The sequence below is a fragment of the Branchiostoma belcheri genome, unplaced genomic scaffold, assembly GCF_001625305.1.
Source record: "Branchiostoma belcheri isolate BF01 breed outbred unplaced genomic scaffold, Haploidv18h27 scaffold7, whole genome shotgun sequence".
Lineage (NCBI taxonomy): Eukaryota > Metazoa > Chordata > Leptocardii > Amphioxiformes > Branchiostomatidae > Branchiostoma > Branchiostoma belcheri.
In genome coordinates this window covers 785,902-812,459 of record NW_017804353.1, presented here as the reverse complement: position 1 = coordinate 812,459, position 26,558 = coordinate 785,902, and the positions used below count along the sequence as shown (strand labels likewise).

Here is a 26,558-nt window from a genome sequence, read left to right as displayed (position 1 = left end):
ATGAGGTTTTTATTTCAAGTTAAATGGAAAATGTAGATTGCTAGAAATGTAATAATAAATGCATTTCATTTAGTTAGATAAAAGGGAGAAAAATTAATGGATGTTAACTATTTTTGCACATTCAAATGATATGTATTTCAAAGGAAAGTTGAGTTATGGTTGGAAAATTATGGACACTTTTAGGTGAAAACAAATGTTTAGCTTAAGCCAAAAAGCATGTATTTTTATTACTTTTTTAAGTGTTTTGTAAAAAAAGTAGTATTTTTAGGAAAAAAAATTCAAAAGAAAAACTTTTCATTACAAAATGTAGAAAATTGTCCTTTTAAGCATATAGAAGGAAATAATTCTTAATATTCAAAGTCTGGGCTAGGCTGTTTGTTAATGGGTTTTGTGTTTATGCTACTACACTGTACTTCTGAAACTGTATGTCATTGTTCTTTTCAAGAAAGTACAAATTGTTAGTGTCATTCCAGACAGACATTCCTAGATCAGGCACTGCATGCTCGTAAGTTAACAGCACTACAAAGTCATCACCACCTATCCTTGTAAACAACCCTACAGCTGACCTCCTTTGTATACACTCATATGTCTGTATTGTTTTTTATCAGGGCTCAAAACAAAGGTTTACATGCTGTACTGAGACCACACAAGAAAATAGTCACAGTGGGCAACAATACACCTTTTTATGCGTGGTTTGGTACGGAAAATAGTCTAAGGGACCACCATAAGCCATTGGCCAGGTGGTCCTTATGTAGAGGTGGACACCAGTAAAAGTCTGTCTTAAAATCACTGTAAAGTGTTCAAATGTCCATGTTCATTTTACTGTTTCTGTCAATGTCTAATATTTTGTATAAGTAGCACAAATGCAACAGAAGCTTCATGGCTTATGTTTTTGAGAAATTTCATATAGCTATTGCGACAAGCAATAGCAGGGGAAAAAGCTAGCTTTGAGCCTTGATCTTTACAATTACACAAGAGCTGGTCATACATGTACAAAGGGAGGGTTGACTGTAGGCATGTTTACCAGGATAAGTTGTCACTGAAAAAACAACAGCAGCTCAACTTGTCAGGCAAACGTGGCGTGTTAAGCACATTGACGGAATGTACTGCACCTGTGCGAAACCCTTAATGTATTATGCATAGCACTTTGGAAGAATGTCTCGTATAAGGTGACCGTCGTATTCGCATATATAAGGTTAACATCCTGTCTGTAGTTGTCAGAAAAGTGTCAGAAAAGATATAGTCTGCAACAGGCAAAATTCTGATGCAACGTTGACCAAAAATCCAACAAAAACCATGAAAATTGGGGGTTTCGCGCAGGCGCAGTACTTCTGCCGACGTGCTCGTGTGTTAGTATCTCTTGTCAGGCAGGGCACAAATTTCGGCAGAATAAAAAAAGGAGAAAGGTTAATTAGCAGTGTAGACATGCGGAGAGACGCAGGGTTGCCCCTCGAGCCTTACCGCGGCGCCGGGAGCCGCACCAAGCATGGCGGCATTCACAGGAGCGGCTTCTACAGCGTACTTAGGAGGAACAAAGTTTAACTCCTTACGTTAAAATGTCTATGAAATGTCATACAAATGTAGAAGTTCTTAACAGTAATTGCCTATATGCTTATAGTTTATTTTGCAGCATTGACAGGAGCTTCCTCTAAGCGTACTTGGAACAAAGTTTAACTCCTTACGTTAAAATGTCCATGAAATGTCATACAAGTACTAAACAACCAGTAAAAAGACTTGGGTTGTTTGCTTACGAAACATAATTACTGCTTCGAGTTTTTTTGGAGTATTCACACAAGCTGTCTTAAAGTACTGTTTAAGGTTTCTTTTCATCCTTTTAGCTTTCTTATGATATAGAGAGCTGTTTACATTGTATTTCTAATAGAATATCTGAAGCTGAAACATAAACTGGGTTTAGTTCTATTGCTGACGTTTACGATTATTTCTTACATTTTCTGTCATCATATCTAACCCAGTACACATACATGTACCATACTGGTACCTGTGTACTTACAAGCCACCTGATATCACTCTAAATCAAATGTGGCATATTCTGCCTTTGGAGATACATGTAGAGAGACTGTTGTCAACACTTTCCTCACTGCATGTAGCTTTTAATAAGTTTACAGGGAAAAAACGTTGTTAGGGAACATGTCAAAACACAAGTCAAGTATCAGTTCTCATTGTTGCAAATGGCTTGATACAAACAACTGTTGCCGTCGGAATGTACAGATTAACAGCAAAATTCCTGTATGAATGGACAAAATAATTCCAGCTTGCCATACTTCATACACAACAGCTGTAGTCACATGTCTGAAGGGAACAAGTGAGTCTCTAATATAACGTTCAGGGAAAGCTAACAAGAAGCTGAATAACAGCAAAATTCCTGTGTGAATGGACAAAACAATACCAGCTGCCATATACTTCATACAAGATCAAGTATTGAAGCTGTGAATCTCTAAGTCTAACACTTGAGGGAAAACTAACTGGACAGAGATACTTACAGCAACCTGTGCCTGTACAGCCGGCGCCTCCTCTGCCACTATCATGCCCTCCTCCTCAAGCTTACGGGCAATCTCGTTGATCTCTTGTAGTCGGTTCTGGTGAGACTTAAGATCCTACGGAATAAGACGTTATTAAATATTACTCAACAGGCCCTTAATAAGGAAGGTGATAGTTTATTGACGCTATGCTTAAATACGTCGGTGAAAGTTAGACATCCAGGTAATAAGATACGCCAAAAAATGGATAATGATTTTGGAAACGGTCAGACGTTTCAGGTAGCATCCACTACCAGTGCCACTGACGAAAGGTAGTGGATGCTACCAGAAACGTCTAACGGTTCCAAAATCATATCCAGTTGCTTGAGTAAATGTTTTTTATGCTGAAATAACTCAAATTCTTGTTTAAAACTATCTTCAGCACTACAGTCAAACCTGCCAAAGTGGCCACCTCTTCAAGCCAGCCACCTCACAATGACTTTTTTCTCGGTCCCGAACTTTTTGTTCACAGTCAAAAGCATTAAGCTTCAAATAAGGCCACCTGTGTGTGCCTTGGTGGCCTTCTTGGGTAGTTTTGACTGTCATCACAAATCATTGCCAGCTTGCATTCGGAATTTTCCAGTGAGGTATACTAGATAAAGTTGTAATTCCTGTGTTTGGTAGAAAATACTAACAATATGAGTAACATGGAAAGAAAATGTACCTTGGAGAAGTTGTCAAACTTCTTCTGCAGTTCCTCCACATGTTCCAGGTCATCCCCAAGCTCCTCAGATGCTGCGATGGCCTCCTGGTGATGGGAATGGACAAACATCAGCATATACAGCTCTTACACATGTACATGTACATTGTACATGTTAAACTAAAGCAATACATGTACAATTCAAGTCAAAGTCTATTGCACAACTGGTGTAATGGTTACAGTGTAAGGCAAATCAAATCTAGTACAATGTACACATATGCAGTCAAGTAGATTCTAAGCTAAGCCTTACAATGACACAATAAACATTGTAAGGCAAAGTACAGCTAGAATTGTGTGTCCCTATATACATGTAACATATTAAGCAATAACATTGCTGCACCTTACCCCATGCAGAATTGCACATCTGAATAATCATAATTAAGCATGATATACTATATTATGATGAACATAAGTATATGTAAATTAACAGTACCTCTTTACTTTGTAAAAGCATATAATTGAATACTAAAAGCATTAACAAAGGTTTGAGATTTGAGACAAAATATGAGCTGGATCAGAAATGAAAGGGACAGTGAAAATGTGCATGTGGACTTAAAAACAATTTAACAAGGAAATTGATGAAAAATGCAGAGAACCAAATTGACCTGAAAAAAAGTGCACACATTTCCACAACCTTTCCAGTCCTTTCCTTGAAAAGCATTTTATAGTTTTGTCTCAGAAAATTGCAGCTGATGCTATTTCTTTTCCTGCAGACTGACTTACAGCATGTATGACTACATGTACAGGTAACAACAGAAATAGTTGTCATACGGCACCTTTTCTTAGCCAAATACAACTAGAAAGGTAACATTTGCAACGCAAATGCATGTTTACCTTTGCATATGGTTTGCTCTGTTAATTCTTACTCAAACACATTCACCATATATGGCAACAGCAGTCTAAATCCCTCCTACTATAAAATTGCAACATTATGTAACCCAACCCAACACCAGTTACCATGGTGAGAGTCAGTCTAGTTCAGGTCATTGACCGGGTCAATGTTTGGAACGGAAGAAGAAGAAACAGAGCAAAAACAAAATGTTTTCCTTTGGTAAACATAATAACAAGGGGTATGAATAATTCTGTTGTTAACTGTACATGGTGTAGCAACATGAGAGGGCTGTGATGGCCTAGTCTAGGATGCGGTGCTGCAATAATCGATGAAAAAGAAAGGGGGCGCTTACAGCTTGTGTTTGCTGCATCAATCAGTGTTCACAGGATAAACAGGATATGAGAAAGAAAGATTAATAAATAGTACGGGTAAATAGGAAAATTGTGATCAACTAAATCAAATCCAGAAGAAGTTAGACAGTTAATTACAAATCAAAGGTAAATTAAAAAATCATTCTTCATTCCATAAGTCAAGAAGAAAGTACAAACAAGGTTTATCTTTGAAAATGATCAACTGTTAAAGAATTGACAGAAAAATAAACATAATCACATCATAAATTATCATCAAATTGAGGAAGAAGGAAAATGTTTGAAGAATTATTTCAAACTAGTGATAAACCAAATCATTACCAGAGGAAGTTAGACAGTTAAATAAAAGATGTTACAAATTAAAGATAAAGTTTAAAAAATCACTCTTCATTCCATACACATTCAAGTAGAAAGTAAACTAAAACTAAAGATTTAATTTTAAATACAAAAGAATCAACCGAGAAGTAAATGTGTCATCAGTAAAGGACAGAAAGAAATGTTCGAAGAAGTGTTAGGTACGGTTTAGTGTCCTCAAAATATGACATTGTGCTTATATTTTAATCTATTATAAGTTAGATCTAAAGTTTACAGGTAAAAAGAAAAAAACTGTTACCTTTTCGTTAATCCAGTTTTGCAGTTCGTTGGCCTCACGGATGAGCATGAACTTCTTGCAGGACTTCTCCAGGTTGGACTTGCGGTCGTTGGCCAAAGACTGCAGAGTGTCGTACCTTACACACAGAAAAGATTTTAGACTTTAACAACAAGGCAATCAGAGATGGCAGACTTCAGCCCCTTACCCATAACACTTTGCAACCTTCCTATTCCCATAGATATAATATTGTATGTGATTGGCAATACCGCATTCACTGCACTCACTACGAAGCAAGTAATTTCTGTAAAACTGCAAACAGTGGATCATAGGTTGCAGAAAGGTTGTGGCGCCCCGCCACCCCCCTCCAGTCTTTATTGACATATGGTCCATTGCTCAACGATTCACGTGTGTCATCTGCATAACATGACGTTACAGAAGCAGTGGATTGCTCATTCCTTGACAAAGAGTACAGTTGTACAGTCACAAATTTGGGTAAGTCCAATTTTTTGTATTGGAAATTACAGTTTACACTTGCTTCATAATGACTTCTACCAAGACAGATGAACTTTCAAGATGTTTTAAGTTAAAACTTTAGATCCAACAGTCACTATGGTCTTCCTCAGTAGACTGACCCAGTGAGGCTTGTCACGTGGCTTCTTTGAAGTGTGATGTAAACTTATGTGTTTGTTGTGTTGTGTTTGATCTAAAGTTTTAACTTAAAACAATAACTACCAACACAGATGAACTTTAATGCTAAGTTTACTCACTGTTTCTCAATCTGTTCCTGCCTGGCTGCCACACTGTTCACAGCCTGTCCTGAGACGTTCTCTCGTGACGCCGACTGAGCGGCATCGATCTTCTTCACGTACGCGGCGGGCACGAAACCCTGGCGATCATTCACTTCTACCTTCCACCAATCCTGGGGGAGAAATCAGCGATATTAGATACAAACCATGGACTGGGGTATTAAGTCATAGATTATAGTATCACTGTAGGGGTTTCAATAAGTACAGATATACCTTACCGGTACAGAAATAATATAGATACAGGTTCAAAATACCTGAATGGCAGTGGACCTGAAGACATGTATCATGAAAATGTAATTAAATTTACCCACAACCAATGCCCTAGCAGCCCTTCTGAATTTTAATACACCACCAAAAACCCTGGCTCACACTTTGGACCAGCTTATTACAAGTGGAAGAAAATTTGTTGCTTGCCAATTGTGTTTCATGCATTACCTGCAGCTGTGTTCAATCATAGTGCTACCTTTATCTACCCTTAAATTGGGAGCTAATATTTCATTCCTTACAATTCCAACAAAAACAAAAACATCTTGTACACATATTATCACAATCTTTTGCCCAAATGTTGCCAGCAATTTCTTATCAAGACCTTGGCTTCCTCCTTCAAAAGGATACCAAACCTGCAGTGACTGTGCACTCGACCATACCTTACTCCAGCCAGCATGTAAACCCATCTGTGGCCACCGCAGCGGACAAAACACAACATAAAACAGACACTTGCCTCATTCCCGTCGCTACTTGCCTTGTTCGCACTGTTCAACAACACCAACACGTCTCCTTTCTTCATAGACACCTCACGCGGTGACTTCTCCTGGTAGTCGTACAGAGCGACTACACACTGCCGGCCTGTGTCATCCTCTACGGGCGCTTCTTGTTGCTTTGGAACGAAAAAGAAAACGTCTATGTTAGCTAATAAAAGGTAAAGGTAGTCTCGTAGCCTTTTTGAGGACACAAGAATGGCAAGGGAATGAGAAGTCGTACAGAGCGACTACGCACTGCCGGCCTGTGTCGTCCTCTACGGGCGCTTCTTGTTGCTTTGGAATGGTGAAAGAAAATGTTCACATCAGCTAAAGCATTGCAAAAGATACTGATTTAACTTCTCTTTGCTTCATAGTTATAATGTATGGCTGTACAAATAAAGGAGCATTGTCCCTTTATTTCTACAGGCATACAGTTGTAACTAAAAGCAAAGAGAAGTCCAATCTATTCATTACATGTAGCTATTAAATGTACTTTTTTCTATCAATGTTGTACATGTTTTGTTGTGACCTGTACCTAGCCCATTGTGGAAAAAGTGCAATAAAAGTCTTCAATCAGTTAAGTCTGCCCTTCCATCAACTATCAAAGGTTCTTACTACTGAGTGAGTGTGTATTCTGTTCCTAGTGCCATTTCAAACACTGTCAGCTCCCAGTAAGTACTGTACAGTAGAACATTGACTCTGCCTGTCCTTACCTTGCAGGCCTTAGCCTGTTCCCGAAGTGCCTCGATGCTGGTTCCGTAAGCATCCAGGTCTGACACGATGGCCTCATGTTTCTTTAAGAGGGCCTGACAGAGGGAGAAACAAAGATTCATTTATTAAGTATAGACATACAGTAGTTGGAGAACGGAACAAAATATTATCACAAACACTACCAGGTTTTTCTTCAGTGTTAGATCCTGCAAACAAGGCTTAAAAAATACTCTTCTTCAGTAAGAAAAATGGGGACAAACAGCAAGTTTCTTTCTGCAGTCTCAACATTTCTGAAATCTCTAGGTTGTAAGTTTTGACTTTATTGAGATTGCACCCCAAGACAATACAAGTTGGGTACTAGGCAGCTGCTGTCTGATAACATGAATTTGTAGGTGAGTCTTTTAATTCCCGAATAAGCTTAGCAGTTGATGAAAAGGCATAATACAAAGAAATAATTCTCCTCACAAGATTAGGAAGTACATACCTCAGCTGAGTCCTCGTCCTTTCCATAGTCAATACTTCCAATAATCGGCTCCTTTTCCTTCATCCACGACTCGGCCTCGTTGGCATCAGCAAAGTACTGCTGAGCCTGGAGAGAGTCATCCAGGTCCTGCTTCCTCTGGGCTGCCTTGTCCTGGACAACAGGGAAGAAGAAATCAGAGATTGCAGACTTCTGGGATTGTATTGTATTGTCTTGCAACTGTAACTGTACATGTGTATGCAACTGTATGATCAGAGGGAAATACATGGATTGCATCATCAGTCATTCTTGTACTCTGAACCTGAAACTTAGGTTTTATAAGTAAAGTTCTCCTTTAATGTTAAATGTAAAAATCTATCAAGACTGCTGGCAAACCTTGAGTCCTTGCCACTTGTCCTCCAGTCTTGAGCAGATTCTATTGACCATTCATCAATCCATTAACAACTCAACACCTTGATCCTTGTACTCTGAACATGACACTTCAGCTTTGCAAGTAAACTTCTCCTTTTATGTTAAACTATCCACACTACTGACAAACCTTTAGTCCTTGCCACTTCAACACTAAGTAATCTTGACAAACCTTGAGTTCTTGCCACTTGTCCTTACAAACTTAAGAAGATAACTATGTTTCTTGTACTCTGAACCTTACACTCAAGTTTAACAAGACCAAGGTAAAGTTCTCCTTTTTTGTTAAACTATCCACACTACTGACAAACCTTGAGTCCTTGCCACTTGTCCTCGAGTCCTGACACTTTAGAGTTGATGTCGTCTGCGGCAAAGTGTTCCTCCTGGATCATGTCCTGTCCGGTTTGGCAGACCGCTTTGATGCGGTTCTCGTGCCCGGCAATCTCCGCCTGAAGGGCCTGGTGCTTCTTCAGGAGGTTCTGTACTCCTATCAGATCTCGCCCTTTGTTCAAGAAAACAAGAAAAATATGTAAAACAAGACATCTGATCATTAGTTTCAAAATTTAGTAGAAAAAACAATTAATATATATCTACTGACTGTAAATGCAGAGGAGGAAAAGGCTATGGCAACCTCCAACCTTCTGAATACTTTCCAAATACCAGTAACTTTCAATGTTGAAAATGGTTACCATAAGAAGCATGTTCTTAAGAAGCAATGGACCTTACTGTGGATTTGTTTTCATCAAAAAGAAAAATGAGAGCTATACTTTAGGTGGTACAGGGAATTTACAGACTGAGACACAATCCACATTCAGCATTCTGGAAACAGTAGTCCTGCTGTTCTTACATTTGCTAGAGATCCCATGAAATCTGTTAACAGTTCAAGTAACTAGAGAGATATCAACAGTTGGAGACATAAAGTAAGCATGCTAGATAGACTCTGAGAAAATTTTTGCCAAAGCCAGAGTCATAGAGCCTATGAGTGAGAAACCGTTCATACCAGCCACAGCAACCTCGTCTAAGGAAGCAGATGTCAGTGGAGGTGAGAAAAGAGAAAAGGAGTGAAAAACAAGACAAGGCAGAGCAGTGATGTTACCGTACCTGGGAGAGATTGAGCAGACAAGCAAGGGCATTTTAAGGTAGTGCCTTCAACTATACAAATATCATGCAAGTTCAAGTAGCATTTCTTCCTTCATGATCTTGCAAATTAGAAATACATTGGTTCAAAGTTAAAGCAGCGTGCTGTCACTTCTAGAAGTGTCATGATTGTAAGGCTGACAATGACTGAAATTAGCACAAACGTCTAGCTATAGCACATCACACAGTATTACTTTGTTGTACCATCATTTCAGGCTGTTACTTCTGAGATTAGTGTGACATACAAAATTTAAGCATTGAGAATGCTGCATATACCAGACATACTCTCAGTCATCAGTGAATAATTAGTTAAATTATTATTTACCTCATTCTTAGTTTATTGAACAACACAAAAACCGTCATGAAATTTTTCTGTCAAAAACTCGACGTATATTATTTTGACTATATAAGAAGCTTGTCCTGGCTGTAAGTGTTTCTTAAGGAAGATGGGATCATATTAAGACCCCACCTCTGTTTGTAGAGGACGCCACCGGCTCCTTCTCCCTGATCCAGGCCTCCTCATCCTCAATATCCCGAACCAGCTGCTGCAGTCTCAGGGAGTCTGCAAGCTTCGCCTTACGAGCTGCCAGGGGCTCCTGGGGAACAAATAAGCCATAGGTTTATAGTATGTATTACTAAGTAACATGTCTCTGAAGAAGGACTAGCCCTTTGCAATAGCCACAGGCCAGTTGGGCAGCTCTCGCTGTGTGTGCTGAACAGCCATACCAATAAAAATGTATCATCTTTCCAGGATGTTGTCCACTCCAAGGGAAACCTCTGCATTCCTCTGTCCTGTGCATTCCTCTGTCTTGTGTGGCATACATGTGAGTGTCGGACAAGACCTTCTCTCCTCCTTGTGCTTGTCATCTTGATATTTTTCATTGCTGTGGTGTCCAATCCATCTGTTAAATTAATCATCATACAACATACCACCTTGTCATAGATTATTGTTTCCCTTTTATTTTTAAATCCTTGTTGGTATGCAGCGATTTCAGGAGTTGCTACAACAAAGAATGTTACAGCGAAGGGCACTGGTGCTTACTGAATGAGACAATTATGGATGTCACACGTTTTCAAATCCTATTGTATGTAATTTCTAGAAGAAAAAGCACATTTTCTCTGACCTGCAGTGCATCGTATCTCTCCTGTAGAGCCTCCTGTTTGGCCTTGATGTTGTCTGCGTCGAAGTGACCCTCGTCCACAAACTGCTTAGCCTGGATGGCAATCCCATCCATACGCTCCTGGAGTGGGGAGATATGAGGTATTGATGAGGCACAGAAAGAGTAGGAAAGATCCAATGGCAAAGAAGTTCAAAATAACATTGTCAAGAAGTTCTAAATAACCCTAAACATCAAGCTCAAATTGGCAAGTTAAACATCTACAGAAAGACTTGACATTCCATAAAAAATTCTGAATTTGAAAGTCAAGTCTTGTAGCATTTTTGATCCAGGTTGATGATCATGAGCACGAATGTAATTCAAAGACTGCCAATTCTTAGTCTTCTAACTGCTGAGAAGGAAGAAAAATATCTAAAAATCTATGGGTAAAACCTTGTGCTAATTGGTCGGTGTCGAAAATCCTCTTCTCAAGAACAGAAAATTTATTCAATAATCCCCTACAGTAACTGTACAGTCTGTTGCAGAGTAGATTAACTGCCAGAATTGTTAACTGTACAGTTTCCCATACTTTGTATCATAAACCACTGATGACTAACAGAGCAATATCATAAAGCACAATATTATAAATCTTATATACCTGATGAGCAGCCACATCAGCCTCCAGTAGAGCATGCTTCTTCTGCAGGTTCTGTACACTGGGCAGATCCTTCCCAAGATCCTCGGAGGCCAGGTGACCCTCGACCTCCGTGAGCCACAGCTCCACGTCCTCGCAGCCGCGGTTAAACTGCTGCTGCTGCTGGGCTTCTCGCAGCTTCTTGTCTGTAAAGAAAAAATTGTTTATTAATTTATCTACAAAATGTACTTCTTCATTGTATTGCTAATTGTTTAAGACCCTCAAAAGCTTATCTATGTTGGTAGAATCCATAGTTGAAAAGGTCCTGGAGGCTGAAAATTCATGGTTTCCTTTTTCTACAACTGTGTGTGACCTCGCAGCCGCAGTTAAACTGCTGCTGCTGCTGAGCTTCACGCAGCTTCTTGTCTAAAGAAGGACAGTCAAAGATTAAGAACATTTGTACTTAACATGTACAACACAAAGGGGTGGCTGTGTGATAGTTAACACACTAGTTGCCGTCTAATTCTGTTAAGTTAGGAGTTGAAAGGGTTGTAGCCTAAAGAGCCTGTAACATGGACTACCTTCCCAATGATCTTAATATCTTTGTCAGTGATGTGACCTCAAAGACAAGAGTTATGAGATTTGAACTCTGCCTGGCATGTTACAGTGACTACATGTAGTGGGGATTGCATGTTGTAATCAGCTGTGGTTAAACTGCTGCTGCTGCTGGGCTTCACGCAGCTTCTTGTCTAAAGAAGGGCACACAAAGATTATAAAGATTTGTACAAGGTGGCTAGTCAGAATTCTATTTGCCATGTAGGCCAAATTCTGTGAACCTAGGGGTTGGAAGAGCCTAAAAAGGCTAAGGCCCTTATAATATATAATATAAAGGGCCTGCAGCCAGCTTGAACTACATTTTGTACCTTTATCAGTGAAGACAAGCCAAGAAGAAGAGATATTGGAGATTTTAACTCTGTGACTGGCATATTACAGTAACAAGTATGGATCACATCTTGTAATTTGATTAAGACATTAAGCTGGAGGTTCTGTGTCTGGGAAAACCTCAAGTTAGAAGAATCTAACTGAAGCATCAGGCCAATGGATAAGAGCAAGAATTTGACCTGGACCAGGTGTACTATATTGAAAAACACATTCATACAATAAACCGTTAGGCAAAAGGTAAGGAAACGTATTGCTCTATGAGAGACCTAACCACCTAGCCTGATAGGAGTAGAAGAATTTTCTACCTTTATTCTCAGAGGCCAGTTTGAGCTGGTCCCAGAGAGCAGCGATCTCCTCCAGCTGTGCCTCGATGTTGTCCCTGCTGTAGTGGTCAGCGTCGATCAGGTCTCGCCCCTGCTGGTTCACGGCGTCCACGCGACCCTGGTTGGTCTGAAGCTCTGCCTCGAACGCCTGGTGCTTCTGGATCTTACCCTGCAGGTTGGTCGGGTCCTGGGAAGTATCAACAATTTGTAATCCTTGCCCTAACAGTTACGTTCTCTTTACAGATAGAATCTTTTTACTTTCAAAGCTGTTTAAAAAAATCTTCACTTGCAGGTTAGTATCTTAGATGTCAAAATATATTGTACATGAATAGGAACTGTACTGTAGTACACAAAGTTGTGTCCTTCTACCTGATGGCAACTACATGTAAACAAATCTTAAACTGAAAGGCTATTTCAGCAGAGAAAATGCTATCCCACTAAATCAGAATCTTGTAATGATGATCATCATGTTTATGTTGCTGAAGGTTAGATATCCAAGTAACACAGGAAAACAGTTACTTTGTCCATAATGGTTGATGAGGCCTTTGACATCAGTTTTCTTTAAGAGTCCAGGAGTGACTGATTAGTTCTATCCTGGCACAGATGAACTGTCTAGTAAAAGCTGCTTAGTACCTTGTAAGATTCGTCAGTTGCAGTCTTGAGTTTCTCGTTGATCCAGGCCTTGACCTCGTCAGCATCACGCTGGAACTGCTGCAGGCGGTAGGAGTCCTCCAGGACTGTGTGACGGGCCTGGGACTTCTTCAGTAACTCTTCACGTCGGGTCAGCAGCTAGGAAGGAACCATGATAATGACTATGATACATTCTGTACCATTAAAGGCACCCATAGTGATTTCGGGGCAGTAAACTCACTCACTCACTCACTAGGTTGAGTTTCCCTCGGCTCCAATTAAACTGGAGTCAATTTTCTGGTCATTTTTTAATGTTTAATAGTAAGTAACCTATCCCATACCATACTGATATCTGAGGCAAAAATAAGATGTCACTAATGAAAAATGGTTCCTTGTTTCATACCGTAGGCTGGTTATAAGCTATTTGAAGGTGGTCCCAAAAAAGGGACTCCTCTAAAGTGAAGACAAAATACTTACAGCATCCCTCTTGGCAGCCACATCATCAGAGGCGTAGTGGTTGTTCTCAATCAGCTTGTTGGCAAAGTCATTCAGGGCCTGTGGACAATGAAATAAATAACTTAATCAATATACACAGTCACATAACATTGGTCACCATCTCCAACATATACGTAAATGCTACAGATTCTGAAGTTTTTACTGAAATTCTATGGTTAAGAAAAGACCTGTTGTAACTTGCACAAATTTTGGTAGTTTTTTTATAACAAGATATCCATGTGTATCAAAGAAAATGCTGCTGATTAAATTATTGTCATTTTGCAATAGATGTACATGTATAAGCTAACAACAGTCTAAGAGGGATTAGGTCTCAATGAAAGGTTTAGGTTTGAGAAGACCTGTTGTAAGCCTTAAAGCTAGTACTAAGATTAGATAATCCATGCTTAGATTACTCACGTTAATCTTCTCCTCCTGAGCGGCCAGAGACTTCTCAAAGTCCTCCTGTTTCTTGATGAGAGCCTCCACAGAGTCCAGCGAGTCTCCCAGGTCATCATTGGCTAGGAAAGCCTGGGGAGAGGAGTGGAATACTCAGTACAAAACATATACTTAGTATATGAGGTAAGCATAATGCTCTGACAGCCTGGGCCACTGGATGAAAATGAAGATCACTACAAACACTTATAACTAGTTTGGCACCAGTCTTTTTGACAGCTACAATTGCAGATTAAGGACTGTCATTTTCCTTTTGAGAACAAGGACCCTTTTCTATAAGCACATATACAAACTGATACAAACAAACAATACTTTTTAAGACAGTTGTGTTGAAGCTTGAAGACTTAATGTTTGGCTTTGATCATTGAACGATTCTAAGGAAACAATTACTGCCCGTTGACGTTTAAAATCCAACAGAAATGTTATGCCAGTAACCTCCTGTTTGTATAAGAATTCTAAGGACATCTTTACCTCCTGTTTGCCCATCCATGCCTCTGCTTGTTCCACATCCCTGTAGAACAGCTGCAGGTCCAGACACTGTTCGTACTGCACGTGGCGCTCGTCCCACAGCTCCAGTAGGGACGTCTTCTCATTCGCCAGCGCAACAAGCTGGGAAACAGACAACAAAATACTTCATTGATTTATCTTTTTTTTTTAAATAAAAGATGCTGAGTGTACTATTTTCAAAACCTCAATTAGGAAACCAAAATTAGGTACAAAACATTGTAAAAATGCCTTACGTTTGCAATCTATTGTAAGAGTGTGACTGGGCCCTTGGGTTACGGATACAAGACTGTAGTAGGCATCCTTCCATTTAGATACAAGACTAGTCAGAGAACAACATATGACAGACTTGATTGGGCCCTAAAGCTAGTGGATACCATAATAATCTCAAAACGTCATACCTTTTCCTTGACCTCATCTGAAGCGAAGTGGTTCTCCTCCAGGAGACCCTGCCCTGCCTCAGCCGTGGTGCGGAAACTGTCCTCACGGGCATCAATCTCTCCCTACAGCAAAACAGCAGGAAAAACTTTATCAAAATGTGAAAATAAATGAAAAAAAAAACTGTACTATTTGTTTGAGCATTCCTTGCTGTTTACTGAATTGGAACTCTCCTTGGTATTGAACGGGAAATTATGTGAATGATTGGCTTCAATATCTATACAAGTTTGTACAACAATTCCTGAGCAAAATACCACGAAAACTTTTTAGAGGCAGTAGATACAATAAACTATGATTGTGTTTGTTCATTAATATCAAATGTTTTGGATCTGTCCCTGGTGCTGAACACGAAATCATATAAAGGACTGATGTCTGTATCTATGTGGGGACTATCATAATGAGTTGTCCTCACAAGTATCAATCTTTCCATATAGCAAAAGATCAGGAAAACCTACTTAGATGCAGCAAATACAGTAAACCATGTGTTTATTAGTGTGAATTGTTCTGGATCTGTCCTTGGTGCTGAACATGAAGTCATGTCAATGACTGGTTTCTGAACAAGCTTTAGAGACTGTCAAGACGTTCTTGTATTGCCACCAGCAGCTACTTTTTGCAACATCTAAACTATTATGACTGTTACAGTACCAATACCTGTATCTGTACGGCCGGTATAACCCTGCAATCACTTGTAATAGATAAACATTCACATAAACACAATACCCTACCTTGTGTTCCTGGTGCTTGTCCAGCAGAGCCTCTGCCCCGGGGACGTCCTTGGCCAGCTCATCAGCGGAGATGAGGGCGCGCATCTCGTTACACCACGACACCAGGTCACGGTGGTCCGCTAGGAACCGCTGCAGCCGGTACGAGTCGTTCAGACGCGACTTACGCTCCTCACCCTGGGGAACAAGACAGAAAAACACAATGTTTGATCAACTGCTGAAGTCTCATGTGAATAAGGTCACGTGTCTGTAACCGTAACCTTTAGCGATATTACGTTTTGAAGTGATTGGTCATTAACTGTCCTGATGAAGGCGACAGTGGTCGCTGAAACTTTGATCTCTGTATAATCCTTGTGTTGGAATAAAGTTCAACATTTTACTACGATTACTACCAACACAGATAGACTTTCATGAAAAACACAACCTGGTTAAAACATTCAGGACAAGTCTCATTTTGCTGACAGTGCAACACTCTAAAAAAGGATTTTGACAAGCACAATAAACAGTGGATCACAGCTTAACGTCCCATCCTAGAGACTGCAACCTTTCCAGTAGCATGCATGTCGGGTGAGCGACAACAGCCAGGATTCGAACTCCCAACCTCTTGGTCCATAGGCAGGGCTACTTTTCCCCCCGTACACTTTGGCTGTAACACAAAGTTAGGAGAGAATAACAAAGCCTACCTTGGTCTTAATCCTGTCCCAGGCCTCCAGGACTTCATCCTTCTTGGTCCCGATGTCGTCTGCACTCTCCGGGTGGGCGGACTGCAGGCGGTCTGCCTCTGCACTTAGCGTGGTAACCTACAGGAGGAGCCGATGCACTGTCAGTACACACTACAGATTAGGGATAAGGTTTTCCCACTTGTGTGAAGGGTACAGGCAAGGTTTGGGATTTTGGCCTAATGTCAGCAGTTTCAATGTCTACTTTTAGGTATAATGCTTGGGGCAGTTTTTTTGCTATATTTGAGAAAAGCTTTAGTGATATGATGGGCAATTTCACTGGAATCATTTCTCAAGTATAGCAGAAAAACAGCCTCAAAACACTGTGACATAACCTAGAACTGATTTTTTGTGTCCTAAATGTATGTTCAGCACACCTATTTTTCACTTCTTCATTTCAAAATGAGTACTATTAAATAATGATCATTATTCATAAATGCCAAAAGACTTAATTCTTATAATAGCAAATGTATGTACATAAAGCCAAATCCCTTTCAAGCCTGGGCCCTTCATTTTTTCCTGGTTACCAGACCTATTATAGCTCCTGCTGAGTCCTACATCCTCTCCGCAAATATTTGTGGAGAGGATGTAGGACTCGGGAGCTATATTACATGTACAGCATGTACAAATGTAGGTGTGGTAACCAAGCTAGACTTCATTCTGCAATGATTGATACAGGAACTTATTGAGTATCCTACAATGTACATGACCCAGAGATGCACATACAATGTACATGTACATGAAGAATGACATACAATGTACAAGAGCAGACCATACAGTACAGGCCACATGCTGAAACACAATGCACATTGTACCACATCCAGCTGGTACTATAACACCACATTCAGCACACACCAGCAAAATGCACAGGGACTACAGAGGGAACCTCACATTGGTGACCTGATCTATAAAACTGTATTGGACTTGAGAATTCACACATCTCAAAGTACGGAATCATCCTGACTGATTCCAAGATATATACACATGTAGAATGACTGTTTGGTTGGATTTGTACCATGATTTTGTGGTGAAATACAAATGTCACTGAAATGACTTTCCTCTTGGCAAGAAAGCAATTTTATATACATTTTTTTTTAAGAAATTGACATTGAAAACTTACTGGAATTTCCAGCAAAGAATCTGTCTACTCACATACAATTTGGCAGTTTTATATAACAAGATATACATCATGTGTATCATAGAAAAAGTCCTGATTTCAATGCTGCGAATTAAATTACCGGTATTGCAATTTTGCAATAGATAATATTATTAGATGTACATGCATCTGCTGACAACAGTATAGGAATGATCAGGTCACAATGAGAGGTTTACTTCTACACAGCAGTAACAACAGATCATGCTCAGGACTCACAGGAGCTGGGGCAACCTGGGGGAAACATAACAACTCACCACAAACAAAATATAACCATGTAATTATGTACAAAGGTAACAAAAACATCTTATTACCAGACTTAAAAAAAAATCTAGAAAACAAGTGGAAGTCAGTAATTTGTGACATTATGACAGAAAATGTTGAAAAGAGTAGTTTGAAGAAAAGGGCAGGTTTGAGCAAAAGAAGACGGGCAAGCAACCACAGGTTGTTTCACAGACAGAGGTTCGGGCGGCTGCTGGAAACATAAGGGCATGTGATGAGGGACAATGGGAGATTTGTGCCCTAAAACATTGCCTTTCTTCCTGCAAAAACATTTCTAGGATTATCATTTCAGTGCTTGACACCAAGAGCTCAAAAACAGGGCACCATGACCATATTGTCTCACAAGTGTGGTCTGTTTCAAAGATTCAGACAGTCCTAAAATAATTTGCCCATAAAAAAACAAAGATGTTGATAGATATGCAGGTCTGCAACTCTACCAAGAATCCCTACACACAATGCCAAAAAACCTGAGCCAGGTCTTTATGGTAAAAGCAACTGGGCCTGATTTGATATAGTTCCTGTAACTGCAACTGATATGTAACTGCCTTCCAAACATGAAAAATCATTAATCCATCATTACAGCACAGTTGGGAGGGTGGTAGTACATTTTGGGGTCTGGGTCTCTAAAACCAACCATTGGAAAGGATCAGAAGCTGTCCAAATACATGCAGGAATGCCCTTTCTGCTCAAAACCAGAGCTCAGAGTGAGAACAGAAAATAGACATAACAAAACAGAGAAGACAAAGAGTGAAATATGTTAACTGCAGAGCAGAGGAATGATAGGGAGCTCCAGAGGTAAGAAAAGAATATTTTGTTGCATATCTTACTTTAGTAAAGCTTTACATTATCACATGATACTGAATACTCACTGACAGTTTTTTGGCCTTGAGTTTTAGCACATTTAAAATTACTGCCTGCAGTATCATATTTCAAATCATAAAACAGAAAAATCCCTTGATGATACATTACAAATCATAGTTATGAAGGCCAGTGAAAAAGTTAGTTATGGTCTAGTGTTCTTAAAACCTTAAAGTTAAGTACAAAATGTAAAAGCAACACAAAGACTGGATAAAATTAACTTAATAAAGATATAATACAGCCTAATAAGTCAAATCAAATCAGGTATGATTTACATTTCATGCATTCCAGCCCAGTGCAGTGAACAAGCATGCTGTCATAGCTGTGAGTCCAACCAAAGTTACCATATTCATCACACTGATTTAAAGTTGCAATGTTCGCTTCAGCAAAATTCAACTGTTTCGTTGACTAATAGAATTCCTATCAAAAGTAGAATCCAGCAATTTTACTACAAATGTAACTCTGAGTCTGAAGAATTGGCTGTTCTTTAAATTTTGTTAGCAGGAGGCCCAGCCAATTCTAATTTTCCATTAATACCACAGTAACAAAAGTACAGTTTTTACAAGTCACAATTAGCAAAAAGGAATTCAGTTAGATTTGAAGCCTTTCAAAATACAATGCCATAACCCTTATGTTTTTGTATACTTTGTCAAAGCAGTAGAGTTTACAGGAAAACACAGAATTTACAGTACAGATTACATGAACAGAGTATACAATTTACAGGTCTTGAAAAAATTGATACCCTAGCATTTTTGTTTACATTCAATTTTCTGAAAAAAACCTACATAAGTAGTAACAAAAACATGTTGAATTTTGCTGAAGGAAACATGGTCCTTTAACAGAGAGGTTTATAACCACACTAAGTGAGCAATCGAGCGAGTTTGCCATGCTTCAGGAGGTGTTACAGAAATGAAGAGCGGTACAAGACTCAGTACCCTAGCTGTCCCCTGCTGCAATACCAGACTCATCTGGGCACAAGAGAGGGAGAAATGAGAGGGTGATTCTGATCCAGCATGTACGTGGTGCCAACAGCAGTGTACAAAATACTTTTTTGAACCAGGTTGCCCAGTGGGCAACCTACGGCAAAAATTAGGTTGCCCATCAGAATTTTAGGTTGCCCCACCTATGAGTTACTACTTTCCTCAAATTAAGTAATGTTACGTTATGTGTATAACATTACTTTGCCTTTGACAATATTTCTAACAGCCTTTAGTTAACTGATACTAGTAATAGCCATCAATACCTAAAATTAAAAGGCATCTACCAGATACAGTGGTACAAGCCAAGTGGGCATGATTTTTTCTTGGGGGGGGGGGGGCATTCTTAAAATTCAGGTAGCACACTGGGCTACCTACGTTCAAAAATAGGTTGCCCCAAGTAAAATTTGGTAGCCTGGGACAACTGGGCAACCAGGTATTTTGCACGCTGCAACAGAGAAACAAACAAAATCCAACCTCACTTGCACTTTGTAAGTCTTCCTTATTTTATTACAAAGTTCAAGTGAAGATATTTTGTTCCACACTGAAAGCTGGAACTTAAGATTGCTGAATGCACGTAGTGTGAATTTTTTTTGTATTTCCAATATTCTGATATTGTATTAATCAAATAATAAATGTAAAAACAATTTGAAAGAAAACACTTGTGGGTACGTGACTTAAGTGATGTAAGCTTGTAGTAAGTTATTGGCACTGCTTGTCCAAGAAATTGAATTATTCCAAGTTCAAACACAATTTCATCAAATGATCCAAATTTTGTATCACATAATTTTCATAAAAGTTATAGGATGTATGTGGAACATTATATGTGTATCAGGTGTGGGGACAATACACAAACACTTGAAAAAATAAGAGTTGTCTTTCTGCAACATGTTCAGCACTCATTCAACAATCTTGAAGGACCCTAATTGCTTGTAGATGTAGGTTGGAAGGACGAGGTTTACTTTTTGGAGATGCAGGTGAAACATGGAGGAAGTTATACAAGCACACCAGCTTCACACCATACACTTAAAATGTAATAAAATGCCATGAAGAGAAAAATGAAAATTTTCTTTTATTTCAAGGTTTTGGAAAAAACTAAAAATCAGTTCAGATCTTGACAAATTTCAAGTTCTCCCTGAAATATCACATCTGGTTTTTTAGGTTTGAAAAGCAACAATTTGAGATTGCATTTTGTCTGTATGGTGTGAAAACTTAAGGATTTGGTCAGGATTCAGTTTTTGTTTACCACTTTGTGGGCTTCAAAGAGTGCCAAGTGGAAGCTGAAATAAAGCAAGTTACCAGCAATAAAATTAACCCCAATACTTTAATGTCACATAAATGATTTAGTGCTACATTTGTACTTCTTAATTTTAGACCAACCCAAGCATGCCTAAGTTTAAAACATTAAAGTTTAGAAACACAATTACAGTCTTATGCTCTTAGACACAAACACTGCACCTTACACAATACGATCAGTTACCATTAATCAAAGATGAATCTTTATGGCTAATATCCCATTCAAATTCAAACATCCTACAAAAATTGTGTTACTTTTACTGTTGGAATTAAGTAAGAGATAAAGAAAGTACTCCCTGAATTTCCCTGGTTACTGGTACACTGAAATCAACCCTTAACTTATTAAAAGGGACTATACCATCTCGATTTGCGCAGTTAAAGTCATTAGCCGTAAGACTGACTTACTGAGAGAGAGAGATCTATCAAACTGATGTCATGCAAAAAACAGAGCGACGCCATGCGTACCTTGTCCTCGAGAGCGGCGAGGTCCCTCTCCACGCCCTCGTGTTTACGCTGTAGAGCCTGCACCTCTGGCAGGTCCTTCCCAATGTCCTCAGACGACAGCGTGCTGTCCTTCTCATTGATCCAGGAGATCGTCTCGTCAGCATCCCTGGGGAGAGAATGAATGTGTTATCTTGAAGTGGGACAACAGCACATACTCCAGCCCACACACACACAAGTAGACTAAGGCCACACTGACTTAATATTATGGATGACATTCGCGCGTGCATTGATTTTCACCTGTTTTCAAAAAACTACACCTCCAAGGCTCTGGCCTGGGTTCCATCCTCCATAGTCCATATGGTAGCTAGAGACAACATGGAGTCAGAGGTAACTACTGTATACGGAGGATGGCAACTAGACTGCCGAAGCTCCACAGAACTCCAGAACTCAGTACAGTGCCAACTCATAAATGCCATGAAAAGGTTTGACCTCAATGAAAAGCGTGGCGGGCCAATTTGAGTTCGTCATGAATAAACAATCAAACAGCTCACTACTATACGGCCTTTCACTCACTCACAAGAACACAAACAAGCACTAAAAACTTACATTTCCTCCATAAAACAACAGAGTAAAAGACTAAAAGAAAAAGCACAGAGTCCCATGCAGCCCACCTGTTGAACCTCTGTATCTCTGCTGCTCCAAACAGTTTCTCCTGCCGCTCCATGGACAGCTGCTTCAGGCGCTGCCAGGCCGCATTCACCTCCTGTTACGGAACAAAAGTCAGAGCTTAACATGCGTTCACAGCAAAAAACTGTTCAATCCTTCCAACTTTTGAATGGTTGCAATAGAGAGGGATGGGTGTTAATATTTGACCGGTTTTTACTTTTTTTCCTTTAGATTAAATACAACCGCACAATAATTTCACTACAAAACAACTGGGCAGTTGACCACAAAATTCTGGGTACTACACTGAAAAGCTCAGAAGAAACAAACTAACTTTTTCTTCTTCTACAAAGTACACAAATTAAGCATGGGAACAAGACTTGGTAAACATACAGAAAAATTACCATCAAACCAATCTAAGCTAACCAGCACAATGTACACTAAATTTTGATTAAACTTCTTAACAAGTGATCCAAGTGGTAACACAATGTACCTCTTGTTTGTTCCTGATCTGCTCGACCTCTGGGTGCTCGTCGTTGACCAGCGAGTCGGCCGTGTTGTTCACATCGTTGATTTTCTCCTCATGGGCAGACAGGTCTGTCTGGAACTCCTCAAACTGTTTCTGTAGGACCTCCACATGCTCCAGGTCTCGTCCTGTCTCCACCGCGCTCGCAAACGCCTCCTTGTCCTTAATCCAGTAGTTCACCTGAAGAAAAGGCAAACAGTGGTGTGTTATAACAAAGATTTATGCCTCAAACTGTTTCTGTAGGACCTCCACATGCTCCAGGTCTCGCCCTGTCTCCACTGCGCTCGCAAATGCCTCCTTGTCTTTGATCCAGTAATTCACCTGAAGCAGACAGTAGTGTCTTAATAAATTGTTATCACTTAGTCCAGGGAGAAACCTAAAAAAACTTGCGTCGTAGCCTACCCCGTACATACTTTGGTCAGTACCACAGAATGATACCTTAACGTCCCCTGATTATTTAAGATACCTTTAAGTCATACTATGGTCCAGGTGGGACATCATGGTTCTAGGTATTATTATGCAAATTTATGCAAATTAAGAAAATGTACCATCAAGTCAAATGCCCCAAATAACTTTGAGCACAATAATTGTGAACAAAAAATAACCTGAATCTTCATCAAGGACTGGTTTACAACTGCAAATTCTTGTGTGTCAAACAAAACTCATTTCAGAAAAAGATCATAACTCCTTAATGTTATTGCTATGTTCTGTCATAACCTTGTCGAAAATCATGATGTTACAATCAAATGAAAGAAATGTTGTCTATAAGTTGCTATGTCTCCTGCAGCCTACCTCATCACACAGACGCAGGAACTGCACCAGCTTCATGGCCTGCATGAGTTTGACTCCCTTGTCTGCCAGCTTCAGCATCAGCAGGTCCCACAGCCGATGGAGCTCATCCAGGGTAGCCTGCGGAGGGAGGGAGGAATATCAGAACTTATAAATTTTAAACATGTACATGTATGTTACATGTTGTATACTATCAGTCTTGTGAGTCGATGAAGGTTAGACATCCAGGTAATACGATATGCCAAAAAGCAGTTACTCAAGCAACTGGATATGATTTTGGAAACGTCTGACCGTTTCCAAAATCATGTCCAGTTGCTTGAGTAACTGCTTTTTGGTGTATCAGTCTTGTGCTGTGATAATTCAGTAACCAAGAATGCTGACGTATTTCACTAATCAAAGTAGCAAAAGATGGTTTTAGGTGCCCACAAAGTGCCAGCAATGAACGTGTTATACTAAAATGTTCTTCTTTCTTGTACAAAATTGCTATTATGATTTTTTAAAGCATACATAACTTAAAGATAAATACAACAGTTACTGTAGGACTTGTACAAGCAATGATGGTTGTAGGTCCAAGATGGTTGGATATTTACTAATTTATCATAGTGGACAACCAAATAACATGTTCAACATCATGGCCACATTTTAACTCTGAGTAACATTCTGATAAAGTCTTGAGAACATACCTACGAAATCAAAGGTATTTTATTTTGTCTGACCAAGATGCATCTTTTGAGTGAGACAACCAAATACTATGTTCAACATCATGGCCACAACTCTTGAGAACATACATGTACATGAAGATATAAAAAGAAGTTTTGCCTGACCTGGATGTCGTTTGAGCGGAAGTGGTTCTCCGAGATCATCTCCTGGCCGGTGGTATCCAGCACCATGATGGCGTTACTGTTGGCCTGGACCTCCGCTTCGAATGCCTGGTGTTTCTGTAACTTACCCTGTAGGAACAGGCAAGGAAAACAACAAGTCAGCAAGACAATACAGCAAACTAATCCTAACCCTAACCCTAATCCAGCACCATGATGGCGTTACTGTTGGCCTGCACCTCCGCTTCGAATGCCTGGTGCTTCTGTAACTTACCCTGTAAAACCAGACAAAACATTAACACTACACCAAACACTAACCCTAGCCCTGTACCTCCGCTTCAAATGCCTGGTGCTTCTGTAACTTACCCTGCAATCGAAACAACAACTCAGCAATGCAACACAACACAACACAAACTAACCCTAACCCTAACCCTTTACCTCCACTTCAAATGCCTGGTTTTTCTGTAACTTACCCTGTTCTGCAACCTTAACCATGAAAATCAAACTAGCCCTTGGGCTTTTTTAGCCATAAAAATCAAACTAGTCCTTAGGCTTTCTAGCCATAAAAATCAACCTAATCCTCAGGTTTTTTAGCCATAAAAATCAACCTAGTCCTTGGGTTATTTTAACCATGAAAATCAAACTAGTCCTTAGCTTTTTAGCCATAAAAATCCTCAGACATTTTAGCCATAAAAATCAACCTAGTCCTTAGGCTTTTTAGCCATAAAAAATCAAACTAGTCCTAGGCTTTTTTTACCCATAAAAATCAACCTAGTCCTTGGGATTTTTTAGCCATAAAAATCAACCTAGTCCTTAGGTCTTTTTGGACATAAAAATCAAACTAGTCCTTGGTTTGAAAGCCCAACTGTACCTGTAGGTTAGTAGGGTCCTTGTAGCTCTCCTCTGCTGCAATCTGCAGTTTCTCCACGATCCACTTCTCCAGTTCATCTGCATCCCGCTTGAAGTACTGCAATTATAATCATACAGGAGGGTGAGTGTGTATAAAAGTGTATACATAACTACTGTGAATTTATGTCAGAGAAGGTTAGACATTCTGGTAATAAGATATGCCAAAGCCAGGCAACTGGATATGATTTTCCAAAATCATATCCAGTTGCTTGTTATGAGTTAAACTATTTTTGGCATACTGTGAATTTATCTACATTTGCGGATTCGTAGTGGTGAAGACAACTGTAGTAGTACATTTGCAAGACTGAACATATATCTATAAAGTAATGAATTAAGTGCAGTGACCATAAACCACCAAAATTATTTCATGATAGGGCATGAAATACCATTTGCAAAATTTTGTCTAAATTTATGGAAAGTATTGGTCGTAACTTGTTTGCAAAGTTTCATGTATTCTGAATCTGAGTTTACATTAAACTTTGCAAACAAGTTATGACCAATATTTTTCAACAGATTACTACTCAGTACCCCTACATACCAAGTATCTCCTGGAGTCGTGGAGCATTTGTCTGCGGAAGGCGACATCCTCCTTGAACTTGCCGTAGCGTCCCAGCACCTCGTCACGTCGAGCCTGGATGTCCTCGACCGTCTCGAGGACCTTGGGTCCTTGACTTTGAGTTTCGGTCATCTGAGGGGCAAAGGTCAAAGTGCTGGGTCAAACAAAGGTCAAACAAACAAAGGTCAAAGTATAAGTTACAATCTTACAGTAAACTTGGCTGAGAAGTTAAGGGTTGACAGTAGGCTTTTTACAACCCAAGGTCCTGTCATATCAGAAAAAAACTCACTTTCTGGCAGCAAACTTGACTTAATTCTCATCTTTTTCACATTAAGCACCCCAATTACTTATGTCCAATAAGATGCTGTCATTAGCAACAAAATTCACTTAAATGACAGAACATCAGATTGGAATCTGTGCGAGGATTAAGATTTACTCCAAGCCTCACATTTTATTAGCAAGAATTGCTTTAGATTTCTTATGACCAATGTGTTAGCATAATGCTTTTACTCCAAAAACCTCACAGTGATCTCCAAACTACAACATAAAAGTGCTTTCAAGTTTTGTTATGGAAGAACCTTTATTCCAATATCTCCAGCCTCCAAATATTTTTCCAGGGATTGCACTGCAATTTCCTGGGTAGCCAACCCATCAACCTGAATCAAGAGTACATGGACATGTACTTGTACTAAGCCCACCTCATGGCCAAGGCCTTTTTAACAACACAATTCTACTTTACAGGGTGCTCTACACATATCACAATAGGTGCATTTTTCACAATCTTTTCCAGACATCTGTGCAAGAAAGGACTCCACCTTCTATTACTATAATGCCCACAAATCCATTTAGCACTTGAAGTTCTCCAAATTGGGGGAAAATTGAAAACGCCCCCCAGAGTGCAGGCTTGCATAGCAGCCAGGTTTTACTTTGATTTTATGTTAGGCCACAGCAAGTAATTTTTATGGATGACATCCGCGCGCGCATTGATTTTTGCCTGTTCTACAAAAAAAAAAAAAAAAAA

General features: G+C 39.6%; 1 protein-coding gene across 1 annotated transcript in view; it reads right to left on the bottom strand.

The window, feature by feature from the left end:
* Positions 1 to 26,558, bottom strand: part of LOC109484484 (spectrin alpha chain, non-erythrocytic 1-like) — a 77,992-nt gene that overhangs the window by 36,717 nt on the left and 14,717 nt on the right. The window contains exons 2-28 of the mRNA XM_019787753.1: positions 25,520 to 25,669; positions 24,944 to 25,039; positions 24,079 to 24,204; positions 23,258 to 23,374; positions 22,433 to 22,645; positions 21,948 to 22,039; positions 21,298 to 21,442; positions 16,231 to 16,347; positions 15,551 to 15,724; positions 14,789 to 14,890; positions 14,355 to 14,492; positions 13,848 to 13,958; positions 13,413 to 13,490; positions 12,939 to 13,094; positions 12,288 to 12,492; positions 11,065 to 11,246; positions 10,434 to 10,550; positions 9,779 to 9,905; positions 8,484 to 8,674; positions 7,771 to 7,920; positions 7,289 to 7,381; positions 6,578 to 6,712; positions 5,797 to 5,948; positions 5,051 to 5,165; positions 3,202 to 3,285; positions 2,502 to 2,615; positions 1,462 to 1,521 (exon numbers count right to left, since the gene is read on the bottom strand). Coding sequence (XP_019643312.1) covers positions 1,462 to 1,521; positions 2,502 to 2,615; positions 3,202 to 3,285; positions 5,051 to 5,165; positions 5,797 to 5,948; positions 6,578 to 6,712; positions 7,289 to 7,381; positions 7,771 to 7,920; positions 8,484 to 8,674; positions 9,779 to 9,905; positions 10,434 to 10,550; positions 11,065 to 11,246; positions 12,288 to 12,492; positions 12,939 to 13,094; positions 13,413 to 13,490; positions 13,848 to 13,958; positions 14,355 to 14,492; positions 14,789 to 14,890; positions 15,551 to 15,724; positions 16,231 to 16,347; positions 21,298 to 21,442; positions 21,948 to 22,039; positions 22,433 to 22,645; positions 23,258 to 23,374; positions 24,079 to 24,204; positions 24,944 to 25,039; positions 25,520 to 25,669 — 3,540 coding nt within the window. The remainder of the gene's footprint in view (positions 1 to 1,461; positions 1,522 to 2,501; positions 2,616 to 3,201; positions 3,286 to 5,050; positions 5,166 to 5,796; positions 5,949 to 6,577; positions 6,713 to 7,288; positions 7,382 to 7,770; positions 7,921 to 8,483; positions 8,675 to 9,778; positions 9,906 to 10,433; positions 10,551 to 11,064; positions 11,247 to 12,287; positions 12,493 to 12,938; positions 13,095 to 13,412; positions 13,491 to 13,847; positions 13,959 to 14,354; positions 14,493 to 14,788; positions 14,891 to 15,550; positions 15,725 to 16,230; positions 16,348 to 21,297; positions 21,443 to 21,947; positions 22,040 to 22,432; positions 22,646 to 23,257; positions 23,375 to 24,078; positions 24,205 to 24,943; positions 25,040 to 25,519; positions 25,670 to 26,558) is intronic.